The sequence below is a fragment of the Balaenoptera musculus genome, chromosome 17, assembly GCF_009873245.2.
Source record: "Balaenoptera musculus isolate JJ_BM4_2016_0621 chromosome 17, mBalMus1.pri.v3, whole genome shotgun sequence".
In the NCBI taxonomy this organism is placed as follows: domain Eukaryota; kingdom Metazoa; phylum Chordata; class Mammalia; order Artiodactyla; family Balaenopteridae; genus Balaenoptera; species Balaenoptera musculus.
In genome coordinates this window covers 49,642,925-49,657,298 of record NC_045801.1, presented here as the reverse complement: position 1 = coordinate 49,657,298, position 14,374 = coordinate 49,642,925, and the positions used below count along the sequence as shown (strand labels likewise).

The window sequence follows — 14,374 nt, the reverse complement described above, 5'->3', positions numbered from 1 at the left end:
AGCTACAGGGCTAATTCTTGTCCTCTCCCCTTGCTTTCTTGGCCTTCACACACATAATCTCCATCATCTTGTCAAAATACAGTCTGCATTGCATAATGTTTTGCTGTAAAGCCATTAGCCATTACTTTTTTTAACTATCTTTTTTTCTTAGCCTTACTTTATGTTCAGGTTGTAAGAAATAACAATCTGCAAGGCTTTGCAACATGCCATCCATGATTACAAAATATTTTCCCCAACCAAAACATAAACATGTAGTTTAACTGAGAGGCATTCTAATTTTCATGCTATGTTGAGTATAAATACACATTCAAGGCAGCCAAACCATCCATTTCCAAATAAGAATGTATACCTACACTCATTAAAATCATCTGGAAATGTGTATTATTAGCAAATGAGTAAGAAATTTTCACTAGTATAAAATTCCTGCTTTATATAAAAGCCACACTGGCCTTTCAAGTATTTTGAGTTTTTTTTCCCCCCATAGTTCTATATTTGTACTAAAATGATGAATTTAGACTTGAAATTATATTAAAGGAAAACTAAAAGTCACTTCTACCTATAGAGCATTTTTAAAGTGTGCGTGTAAAGAGCAAAGTGTCCATCTGCAGATCCACCATCAACACTCCCTCTCTCTCCACTCTAAGGAAACAGCTCATGCTTACTAGGTTTTTAGAGAACAATTAACACTCCAATGGAGAAGCAACACAAGATTTCCTCTGTGCCAGTTTGCAAGTTAAAGGTCAAAGGGCAAAGACATAGAACAGGACTCTTCAAGGAAAATTTTCACAGAAGATAATGTTTAAGTTTTTGTTAATGACAGTCAACAGATCAATAATCAACTTCAAGGCAAGCTGTTCATTGTTTCAAAATCTAATCCCCTCAAAAGCTGGCTTTCACACAAAGCCAATGTCTGACTCATGGGGTGCATTCGTTCTGACCATCTCTAATAAGTTCACAGCCCAGTGGCTGTAAAGCCTTTCACTGCAAGAAGCAGCGCCTGAAAATCAATTAAGAGGTCTGTCAGTTGCTGACTTTTCTCTAGGAAAAAAATATTGATACAAACCTGCTCTGCAGGTCACGTGAAAATGACAATACTGCTGTTAGGACAAATTACACTCAACAATGAAATGCTTTGGTGGTCTCTTGGCTCTGTCAGCTATCAAATGGATGGCTAAATGCCAGAAGCCACACTAACCCTTTGAGAACTATGGTTGACATGCGATAGATAGCTAATACAGTGGAGGATATTCATGCAATCTCAGAGTCATCATTTTAATTCATTCTTTAGATGGCAATGCTTACGGCATCTTCCACGACAAACTGAGTTTTCATGCAATGGATTTTAAAACAGAAATTGTGTTGTGTGTTGTGTCTAACAACAACAACAACAAAGACAGGCTGTTATAATCAGTTGTTCAAATAAAATTGCACTCTTACAAGATATTTAATAAAATACTTTTTTATTTGCCAGAAAATTTTTGGCAAGTAACATCATTTCTGTTTGTTATAAATGCATTTATGTAGTAGTGTGAATCACTTAAAAATTACATGGGGTTATAGGATATCTGTTTTAAAAACCTGAACTTCTTGAACCTGTGCCTGTTTTTACCATTGTCCAGTTCAATAATTTACCAGATCCTAAGACTCTGAAAGCTGATTTGATAGTTCTCAAAGGGTTACACCAATGTATTACTAGTGTCACATATCCTTATAAAATAACTGTCACTTTAAACCACTTTAAAGACATACTGCTTTTTGCTCCACTTATAATGAATACTCCTGACAGACCCATGGAAGGCCTGGGGCAGTGGCCTAATACAACTTGGGGAGATTATCACAATGATGTAGGGGTAAGGTGGTGGGAAGGGGTTTAGAAACACTTCAAAACAATTAAAAGGTCCCATTTGAATATAGCTGTGAATATAAATGTGATGAAACATTGAAAACATAGCTGAGAACAGCTGTATAAAACGAAAAATGGATGTAGTATTAAGGCTGTTACAATATTGCAGATATTTTGGCCCCTTGTTTGTTGGAAAATGGCTGTCCCAACAGTCTAAAGTCCTGCATGTGTATTCCAGGTCTCCCACCTGACAAAAACGAAGCGTAGGAGACTGTCCATAGCAGTCAGAGAGCTATCTTCTTTGGAGACAAAGCTGTTTTGGGTCTTCACACTTTCCTGAACGTTCAATTGTGGGTTTTTTGTTTAAGCTTTTCTTTTTCCTTGCTGTAAAGCAAAAATTTGTGGGTTTTCTCTTTTGCTTTTTTCCCCCAGAAATGGGCTCAGACATCAGAAAAAACATATTAGAAACCTTTAAGAAGAATCTTTTCTTCTTTTTTCTCTTTAGGTAATCCTGAAAATTTACTGGGCATTGAGCGTGCAGAGGAAAGGCCTAGAACTGAATGACAAAAAAAGACAAAGGACTGAAGAACGGCAAGTACTGTGCATCATGGAAGCTTCCCCATGAGTGCGTTTCCATTCATGTGCAGGACCAGCAACCCTCTGGGTTTGAAAGGTCAGCCCCAAATCAGGCTGCCACAAGCCTGCTCCTAGCTAGGAAACAGCATAACAGCTCTTGTCTTGAATCTCAAGTTATCACAAACTCCTAGAAAAGAAAGAAAGGAAAAAACCCTACATCACACCCACTCTTGCATAGAGCGTTTACAGTACAGTATGTGGCGGGGTGTTCCTTTCCTCTTGAACTGGAACACAGTGTAAACCAATACAAGGAGGCATAAGGCCAAGATGCAGGGAATGACAATAGCTATGGCTTTCACAGTGCTGGCTGTGTTGTCCAGTTTGATGACAATGTCTACATCATCTGGTGGGCTGTGTCCTTCTTTATCTCTGTCTGTTGGTCCATCACAGCCCATAAAATCCTTGAGGATGGATCTGGGATATCCAGGTTCTACCTTGAGTATCTGGTTGTTGAATTTCCAATACTCCTTTCCTTTGTAGAAATACGTAAAGCCTGGTGGGGGGAAAACACACACACACAGGAACCACTTATTTGTAAAAGTGTATATGTATAGACATTTAATTAACTAGGCTACTTAAAAGATGTATGTTAAAGCCACTCAATTTTTGTAGGAAGAAAACACTATTCCCAGGTCAGCTGTCTATTGAAATGGATCTGGTTCTTGTGCTCCAGAAACTGTGCCCTCAAATGCCTAGGGAAAGCTCAGCTGAAAGAGAGAAATAATATTTGCACAGAGTTGTTGAAAGACCATGCTTTATACATCTACTCCTAGTCTACACTGAAAAGAGAACTTCATCCTGTTGCTCGCTTATAGGATTGCTGGTACAGAATTACACATTAGTGTGAGAGTATCAACCTGTATTGAAAGATGCTGAAACAGCCTTATAAACAGAAGCCCTGTTTGCCCTCATGCAGCTATTGAGGACATTGTGCAATACATCATAAGGAGGTATCTCCATGAAACACCTGAAAGGAAATTTCTAATCATCTTAGCATCAGGAATAGTTGTACTCCTCCTAAGGAACAAGTTTGTTTTTGTCATTTGGAAAATAAATCACAAGAAATCATAAATCACGAAACTAGAGGTGATTTCCTTTGTATGCTAGGAATTTTAATAATTAAATAGGTATTTATTGTATTTTCTGCAGTAACCTTTTTCAGCTCTAGGCCATGCCCATTTTATCTCTTCTTTTGTCCTCATTATTTAACTTTCTTATTTACTTAGCTTATGTTAAAATGTTATCACTTAGCTACATTTTACAGAACTTCTAAAGCTATTATTAATCCTTTTAGAGTAAAGGATGAATAGAGTACAAAAATATCTATAATTCTATCTTTAATACTTCTAACTAACATATATTTCATGGGGGAGGAGGTAGTATGTAGAAGACTCAAGTAACTTAGCAACACATATGATTTATGTTCCAAAACATTATGGATGCAGATAATAGATTTGTAAACTTGTGACAATTAAACTACAAATATGTGTTTTTCTTAGGACTAATCTCTTAACTTTTGTTTTTTTTCCTGGGAACAAGCCCAGGTTTTTCTTTCTGTCCATATCTCTTTCATGTCAAGTTTCTTTGTGACTTTGAGATAAAATTCAAGAAAATAAGAAATGTTTTAATGTTATAATCACTTAAAAACTATATTTTGGGAGATATCTAATTTTGAATAGTATGCCTACTTTTGAGTTAATAATCATTAATGAGGGTTTTTCCCCTTTATTATTGAGCACTTATTATGGAAGAATCACTGTGTTAAAAACTTAGTAAATGACATCTTTTAATCCTCATAAACACTCTGTCAGGTAGAATTAGTTACCTATACTTTTCAGGCAAAGATACTGAAGCTCAGAGATAAAATGATATGCCCTAGTCCTGTTGAAAAAAGTATTTAAATCTTGGTCTAGCTTTAGAGCCTGAATCTTAATGATTTTTCTAAGGCCATGTCCTTTAGAGATTTTTGTCTTTTCACAAATACTCCTTGGTTCAACATCACAGGTGGTGATAGACAGCACTCCTAAATCAATAACAACAAAAAACTCTGACATCTCTCAAAAACTTTCAGCTAGGATAGACCATCACTTCAGGTCACTTCATTCTAGAAATAATTCTGTTCAATGCCATGAAAATCGGCTATTGCTTTTAGTTTTGAAGGGCAGTTTTGCAGTCAGAACAACTTGCCAAGTGAAAACAGGTGTATGTAGATTCAAATTTTTCTGCAGGGAGATGGTATTTGATCACACTAATGAACTCCAGTGTAATTCCTCAACAAGCTTGGATAAAGAAATGTCGAGGTCCTGCCAAGTAAAGTTCATTAGACGATTATAGTTGAATAATGGCATTGATCTAGAATGAAACAGACCTTGCAGACAGGTGAATGTACTTCTTATATTTGTAAACTGGAAACCAACAGCTGGAAGTGTCCTCATCTTTAATTTTTAGTCAAAGCTAATTACTATGAAACTACTGGGTATCATATAAAAATTCAGAAGTTTCCATTTTCATATTTATCATGTCTGCAGGCCAAGTTTTATACTAACACACTCCATATACAGTAGAATTGTAGTTGGCTGAATACACTTGTTAGAGGTAAGAAATCTAGTCAGGAGTTAAGAGAATAAAAGTAATTGAAAAGAAGTAGCCTGAAATCTTGGTAATAGAAATCTGTCAAACATTGATCCTGAAGAATTCATCTCATTCAATAATTTTTTTTAAACATTTATGAAATATCAGTGGGTTGAAGAAACGTTTATATACTCATTTTTTTTCTTTTGTGAGTAGCTTTGATGTTATAATCTTGTAGATGTTATGCTTACTAAGAGTAGAAACTTCAGATGAACTCTTACCTGAAGTATCATTTCTGAGAAATTCTGAGGTAGAAGTCAGTTAGGCTGTAATGAATTATATGATGACTTTTTTTGTTTTCCTTGTATTTGATTGGTTTTCACTGGTGACTGTTCTATTGCTTAGTCCTAAAATGTAAGGAGAAATTGTCTACCATAGCTGTCTTGTTATAACTTCATAGAAGATCCTGCATGGCAGTGCCTGTGTGTTCTCTCTGTTTTCCACTATTGTATATTTATTAGTAAAAAGTTTATTAATGTTTAACAAATGTGAATGAATAACCTGGGTCTTGTGAAAATATTTGTTTGAATCCCACAGGTAGATCTTAACAGAGAGTGAGGGTCGGGGTAGAGAATTAATACACCAACAGAATCAAGAGTCAAACTATTTTAACAGGCTAAAAGTGGAGCTGTAATCAGTAAAACAAAATGCAGCAGTGTTAAAGCAGAATCTTGTATTAACCTTAAAATTGCATTTTCTAAGGAGAGAATATAGAATACCTAGGAGGCAGGGCTTGACAGCAAGTAACTTAGAGATTTGAAGGCGGGTAAATGCAATGATTATTTACTACAATTTTAATATAAGTTAAAAACTCATGCCATTGCTTAAAACACTGTCAAAAGCAAGAAGAAATAATTCATATATATATATATATATATATATATATATATATATATATATATATATATATATAGCATAAGTCAAATATCATTTGGATTATTGTAGCTATTTTCAGGGGCTAAAAATAAAGAAGAAAATAAGAAAATTGTTAAATTAAGATGGTTACAGGTGAAAACTGAGATGATGATGGATTAGGAAACTACATTCTGAGAAAGCCTAAGGTATATCTAATGTGACAAAATGAAAAATCTGGCCTGACATGACAGATTGTCAATTACCTTAATGATATAATGTAGGAAAAAATGTTTTAATTTTTCCTCTTTGGAGAGAGTGCATTAGAGCAATTCAGTGAGGCTAGAATGGTCTAGTTTCAAACCGTAGACATATAATATCACCACTTTCATGACCATGAGTAAGTTAATTAAACTAGCTGATGTTGTTTTCCTCATTCATAAATAATTATAAATGAGGTAAAGAGGTATTTGTGTTGGACAATTAAATTAGATAAATTTATGTAGCACAACAGATAGATGGTGGGAAGTCAGTAAATCGCACCACATATTCACATTTCAATGGCCAAGGTGGCAGAATTAATATCAATAGGTATTATAGGAAGGCATATTCCACCTTAATATGAAAACATCTTCAAAAATCTATAGCTCAATTTTAAGCTTCTGGGATTTTTTTTTTTTTTTTTTTTTTTTGAAAACTTCCATAAGGAGAAGATTCCTAGGAAGAAATTCCTACCTTGGTGGAAGGGTGAAGAATTAGAAAAAACATTTCATTGCTCTATCATCTCTGATTTTATGACTGTCAAGTATCATGTGCATGGACTTACCCTTATAGGGAATTACTTTAAGTATATACATTTATTTATATTTATATAAATATAAGTGTGTTTACTCAATAAATTGAGCTTGCTCTTCTATAAAAAACATAAGGGAAGAAGTTGTGTAAAATTTGAATTCAAGGTAAAAAAACACAAGCATGAGATTTGAATAGAGAATTAAAAGTGGAGAATTTGCTATTGGTAGACTATCTAGGCTAAGACGTTCCAGATTGATTAATATCGCTACCCTACAGAACAAGGGTTTCAAACAAATAGGAAATCTCCTTCACTGAAGGGAGTGAAGGTCTAGAGTAATGGAAGGGATAAAATTAATTTCAACAACTAATGTTTATTGAATGGTTACTATGTAACTGCATTTGAAGAGTTTACACTACAGGGGATAACAAACAGGCATATAAATTTATTGATTGTTGTAATATGAGATTTTGAGTGCAAGGGATGGTGTACCAAAAAGGATATTCAAGGATTCCTGAAAGATCAAAAGTGATCTCAATGTTGAAGGATATCAAAGAAGGGGCTGGACCAGGTAAGGTACAGAAGACATAGATGTGTTGAAGTTTCATCTGTAGTTTTTTGTCGTTTGTAAGCACTGGTTTTTCCAACATGCTTTGTTTTTTTGCCAGTACTTTACAAAGTTATTCTTTGCCATGTGAAAAGAAAATATTAAATTCTGAATGTAAGGAAACCATTTATACTAAACAAATATTATTTTCAGATGGACAAGAATATGAAAAATCATGGGGCAAGATGCAGCCAGAAGATTTTTTTGTTACCTTTATATAATTATGATTTATTTCCAGAGAACCTGAATCAAATCTCAAATTTTAATGGACTTGCAAATAGAAACAGGGAAAATAAAAACAGTTAATATACTAAGGAATTAAGGTTATGCATACTTTTTCAATCTTTTGAAATAATTATTACTTATTTTAAAAGTTATTTTTATTATAAAAGTTATATTCATTTTAGAATATTAATAAAGGAAAGAAATTTAAAAAAAATTTATCAAACTTGCTATACTTAATCACTGGTAAGATCTTGGCTTAATTTTCTTTGCATATATTTTTGTATAGTGTGTGATAACTTTTATTGTGGGCAGTCTAGAGCAGTGGTAGAACTTCTGTAAATGTAAGATAGAGCTGGTTTTATCTGGGCTGAAACAACCCCCTTTAATCTAACCCCAAGAAATCTCCTCTCCCCCTTAGATTCTTGGTTACAGCTCTAATTTTAGGGGATCATCTCAGTTTTCTGCTTTCCCTGTGATTATATTTCACTTTTTTGTCTTCTACATCTGCATAGTTTGTGGAGTTTTTTGCCATATATTGATATGGTTTTACTGTCTCCAATTTGACTGCATTGTAACTTTATTTTCTTATTGATTTCCTTTTTATCTCAGACAGATATGTTTCATCTCAATCTCTCCTCTCCTGTGGATTTCTGCTTTTGTCACATACAGGCTATATCTTAACTTGGTCCTTTAATTCTCTGAACCAATAGAATACACAAAAAACTATAATTCCAGTAAGTGCTATAATCAGGGCTTCAAGGTTCTTTTTGACTTAGCATACAGTGTTTTACTTGTGGGATATCATTACACAGAATGTAGTATAAATTACATATAACAATGGTCAAAACAGTTTGTGTTTGATTTTTCTGATTGGTATCATCCTGGGTGTCAGTTCCTTCAAGCTTGTACTCAGTGTAAAGCTTTCTTAAACTCTGGCAGTTTGCTGATGATCAGCCATTGTTTTCAGTGGGTGGTGTCGATTTTTCATTTTTCCCTGTTTCTTCATTAATTTTTTTTGATATTCCTCCCCCAGATGCACTTAATTTTGCTCTTGCAAATGATGTTTATTTTGTTCTTGTTGCACATATGTTATAGACTTTTCATGCTATATAGGACCCACATAATGTATTATTTTCTTCTGGTTCCTATTATAAATCATCTGAGAGGGTATTTTCTTTTTCTCTGTATTTCAGTTTGATGTCACTTTCCTTTGTTCTGGAATATTGTGTATAAATTTTATTTTGAATCATTATTATTATGGTTTATTTCTACTTACTAATCCCTGAATGTGGAGAGAAATGTTCAAACTTTACCCAACAGATACAGGAGCATCGATTACCCATTGCTTGGCTAACTTCCCTTAGGATCTGACTGAATCCCGAATCCTGAGATGGAGAGCAAGGCAGCTCTGTGATCTGTTTCTGTTATTAAGCAATCATGCATCTACTCTAACCTTACTGTATTGAGCTGGGATCTTTCTTGTTTGCTGACACTATAGGCCAAAGGCACACATGAAAAATTATAATCCTCAACATGTTGTACAATCCTCAGCCCACATTTATAACATATCTTCTTTGTGACCAGCTCCTGTTCCACATATGTCTGTTATTATTATCTTTACATGAATTTTAGTAGAAAATAGGTGAGGTTACTTCAAAGGAATTAACACTCTTCATTTTTTTAAAATTACTTTTTTTTTCTTATAAACTAAAATAGGTTGAGGTTAAAAAACATCTTGAGCATAATATTAAATATAAATCTATGAAGGAAATTTTATATAAATATAATATGAGATAGCCCTAGTATGTTACTTTCTAATCATTTAACATAATGAACAAGTAGGATAGATTATTCAAATACTTAGTAAGCTCATGAAATATATAATGCACATGTTGCATACCATTTTCTTTGTGCACAAAGGCTCCCTGAGGAGATTCGGGGATACCTTTCCAGACTGTGATTGGTTTGGGATAGCCAGGATCCATGGTTTTCATTTCTTCACTATATCTCCAATACCTGAAAAGGATAAATAAACAACAACAACACATGCATAGGAAAGACAATTACGTATACAAACAATAACAGTTAGCTAGCATTCATTAAATCCTTGCTGCATGCTACCTATGTACTTGTTAGTGATTTACAGAACTGATTTAAATCATGCAAAGACAGTGTACACAATTTATTCTGTTCCTTTTTTGAATATGCTAAAAATGGATATGTTATTTTATATTTATTCAGTCTGCTAAAAATTAATTTTAAAACTCTAGCTAAGCATAGTTACAATTCAAAAGGGTATAACCAACCTATGTAGAAATCAGAGGTTTTCATGATTTTTAAAAATCTTACTTAGGCACCAGAATACGTCATTTGAAATAAGCATAATCTTGATCCATTTACCCATTCATTTATTTAACAAATATTTATTGAGTACCTACTGTGTTTCTAGCATTATTGTAGGTGCCAGAGATACAACCTTGGACAAAACAGACATGCCTCAGCTCTTCTCAATCTTACATTTTAGGATATGTAGAGATTACAGGCAAAAAAAAAAAAAAAAAAACATTGTCAATAAGTGCATACTGTCATAGGAGGTGTTAAGATCTATTAAGAAAACAAAGCAGAAAAAGTTATCTAGGAATATGTGTCAGCCATTTTAAATTACTGGATAGCAAGGTCTTTGATAAGCCGTTGTTTGAGCAGAGAGCAGAAAGAAGTGAGAAGCAACATTCTGTAGTTTTGGGGAGCATAACATTCCAGGTAGAGTCACTAGTTATCAAAAGTTTCTGTGGCAGGCATGAGCCTGGAGTGCTTGAGCATCCACAGTGAGGCTAGAGTGACTAGAATTGAGTTAGCAAAAGGGAGACAAGGTCAGAGTGGGAACCAGAACCTGTGATTAGATAGACCCTTAAACTATGGCAAAACCTTTTGTTTTCCTCTAAGAGAGATGTGAAGCCAATGAAGATTTTGAGCAGAGGACCTTCAAGATATGGCTTATTTTTGAAAGAAACACACTGCTGCTATGAGTTAAACAGGTTGAAGGAGGTAAAGTAGAAGAAGAGATACCGGTTAGGATGTCATTTCAGTAATCCTTGGGCTAGAATGTGTACTGGAGAGCTGATGATAATTCAAGGGATTGGGATATTATTTTGAAGAAAAAGCCCAAAGAGATTACTAATGGATTGAATGCAGTATGTGAGAGAACAAAGTTGAGCATAACTCAGGAATTTGTGGCCTGAACAACCGGAAGAATAATGTTGCCATTCAGTGAGATAAGGAAGCATGGAAAGGTAAGTTAAGGAGGTTTGAGGAATTGTGCGTTTGGTTTTAAGCGTGTTAAAATCAGATGCCTGTTAAACATCAAAGTAGTTGTTGATGAGGCAGTTGGGTATATGACTGTAGACTTTAGGGCAAGTCTTGACTAGAGTCCTTGGTGTATAGATGGATAAACAGATAAAAGCAAAGCTTGCTAAGAGTCAGAACTCTCAGAACTCTCATCCCTTCACAGGGTGGCCATTGGGCCACTTTCACAGACCCACTAGACATCTAAGGAACAAATTGTGAACCTCCTTACTTTGGATCACTCATTATTGCCTATATGTTCTAAGAGTCAAAAATTTTATGTCTGAATGTTCAAAAGGATTGACAAAACTGGAGTGAAACCATTGGGAGTTCACAGGATATTGCCTATTTTAGGGCAGGCATAATGCTCTATGCATTATATCAATGTTTATTCACAATAAACTCATGAGAGAATTGTCACTGTCTCCATTTGAGAGAGGAGAACTCTTGGAGGACAATGACTTATAATCAGTTCTGTTCCATTTCAAAAGTCACTATTCTTTTTTCTACACATACCAAATATGTTTGACAACATTTTCTCCCCCCCCACCACTAAACATCTCTTAACATATGCTAAAAGTAGCATTTCACCAACAGATTTGTGAAGTAACACACAATGCATTATCTTGGGATTTGGCATTTGGCTTAAATCAGAAAAAGAAAAAAAAATCTAGTCTTTTCTGTATATTCTCTTGTTTCAGGTCTATGGAGAATCCTTTATCTACAGAGCTGTGGGATCTTGTAAAGAATGTTTTGCTATAGATTCCCAGATACCTCAGATAAGTAACATGTGGAATATTAGCACTTCCTCCATCTTCAGTGTTCACATGGAAAAGAAAAAAAGATTGTTTCAGGATGTATCCCAGTAATAAGCCACAAGGCAGATTTTATCCAGACAGGAAAACACACTGTAGAGGTGTTTGTCATAGATTCTCATCACATAGAAGATAAGGACAGATTTGATAGAGAGATCAGGAAAAGCTTCAGGGAGAAGCACTGAGCTGAAATAATGGTAGCCAGGCCTATCTTTCTGAAGAAGACAAGTAGGGAGTGCAAAGTTCTACCAAAACTAAAGTATATTTTCTTTCATGGAAACATCTGCTTTTAAGTTATTTTTGAATAGTCCTCTATCACAGAACACGCTGTGATGAATATAGTATGATTAATGGGGTTGAGATTGCACTCAGAGTCTCCAGATCTCTTCTCTCAAGTAAATATTTCAATGGGATTTACAATAGTCATATATATTAATGGGTTCCTGAAGTTGATCATAAAGAAAACTTCTCACAGAAAAATCATCAAATACCTTATTTCATGGATTCTAAGATATATATTTTTTTCACATTTCACATCTCTATTATAGGTATTTCACATCTCAATATTATGTCAAAGTATACTGGGCAGAGTTTTCCCCTCAATGATAGATTAAATTATGATGTATCTTACAATAAATGGCATTTTTAGATGGTGTAAACCATAACTTAAAGCAAGTTTTAAAATTCTGCTAACCCAGGAATAATTTAAAATCCTAGGGACAATGGGATCACACTCTACATATGATTTAAGGAAGATTACTACATATTCAGAAACCAGGTTTGTTCTCCAAGATGTAGTTATAACAATGTTCATGTAACAATACCTATTCTTCATGTAGTGCTTTGTAGCTATAAAGTAAATTTATATACATACATTATTTTAATCTTATTTCACTAAAATCCCTCAAATATCTTTTATATTGCATATTAAAACATACTTATGCTGAGCTCCTAACATAGATATAGGATATATGGTCACGCAATTCAGTCAATGACAAAACATTGTGCATCATATTATTCAAAGGTAATGTCTTAGTCACATTTGCTCTTCTTGAATGTTACGGAGTTGAAACTCAAACTAATGCTCTTTGATTCATAGTGTAGTACAATTTTCTACCACACTACTGCTAGTGTTTCCCTTGACATAGCATTCTTACATTAATCCCCCTGTCATCTAACCCTCTTGGGGCCCTCACTCAAATTCTTAATGTTCATTGTGTCAGTATAATTTTCCTTCATCCCTTGCTCTATTTGCTTATAGATCCATTTGCCTACCAACACTTTTTTGAGCACTTATGTGCAAGACACATAAGATTTATTGAGATCACATTTCAAGAAAATATTTATGGAATGTGAATTTTATTGTACCCTCTAGTAGGAACATAATCCTGGTATGAATTTTTCAGGATGAAAGCAATTTTTCCCTCTTTCTGTTCGTAGATAATGCAAAACTATAACTTGGGATCATTTCACCATCTTTGAAAAACTCAACATAAAATTGGACCCTCAGGTTACCTGCTGTGTCAGCTTTGATATATATCCAGTAAACTTCAATGTGATTAGAATCATCTGACTATATTCAATCATAATATTTTTCAGTCCGTTATATTATTATATATACACATTATATCCAGCTGTCTTATAAAAATGCTATGGCTTATTCATAAATATAGGTTTGCATTTTAATTTCTAACATATTTGAACATATTTCAACATGAACAAAAAAGTTCATCCCACTGATATTTTTCTCCCTGAAAAATAGGCTTATGGGTTCATTGAGAAGTATATTAGCATATTCACCTGGAACATTATGTAAATAAACCACTTGGAGGGGTTTAAGATTTAGATATTATAATGGAAAAATTTTGGAATTTTGTGCAGTAAGGTCAGCAAATGATAGAAGCTATTATAAATAAAGCTTATAGTTTTTTCTTCTGATATATCAATAATCTCAGCAGTAGAATTATGACTTTAAATTTCTGATTCTTTGAGAAAAGCATTGTAAATGAATCCTTTAAAATAAATTATGAATGGAAATGGGATTTATTCATCATTTTTTAGATTTGATCATGAGTCATAACCATAAGACAAAACAGTTGTCCGTGTAATAGTATACAACAATTTCTTAAATTCCTTCTGTGTGAACAAATAAATGGTATAGAAAATTCTGAAATGACATACTTTAATGTTTCTTGATACTGAACTCAAACTGAACAGAAAGTGGCTCCAAGGTTGATTTCATATGACCCGGTCATTTCTTCATCCACTTTGTCTCATTTTCTTACTCTAGAGTCAGACTACTTGCCTCTGTTATCACAAAACCCAGGGCCCCTTTTTTTCACACCCAAATAATCATACAAAATCTCTTTCTTCAGAAGCCTTATTAAAAATGCAACAAAATTGAAAATATCAATTTGTACTCTGTTGGATAATTTTAAAAACACAAAAAGGAATTACTTCATAAACACACACCTTAAGCTATAGGAAATAAATGTATTTTTCTGTTTGGCTATTAGTAGTAATAATAATAAAACAAACCAAAACAGATCTAAATTCTGTCTTCTTTCTTTGAAAATGTCTTAAAATCCTCAACGGTTCAGCCTAGAATGAAGTATGACAAGAGAGTCTTG

General features: G+C 33.9%; 1 protein-coding gene across 1 annotated transcript in view; it reads right to left on the bottom strand.

The window, feature by feature from the left end:
- Nucleotides 1-626: 626 nt before the first annotated feature.
- Nucleotides 627-14,374, bottom strand: part of MMP16 (matrix metallopeptidase 16) — a 334,023-nt gene continuing 320,275 nt past the window's right edge. Inside the window, exons 9-10 of the mRNA XM_036829818.1 lie at nt 9,488-9,603; nt 627-2,972 (exon numbers count right to left, since the gene is read on the bottom strand). Of these exons, the coding sequence (XP_036685713.1) occupies nt 2,638-2,972; nt 9,488-9,603 (451 nt within the window). The 3' untranslated portion in view covers nt 627-2,637. The remainder of the gene's footprint in view (nt 2,973-9,487; nt 9,604-14,374) is intronic.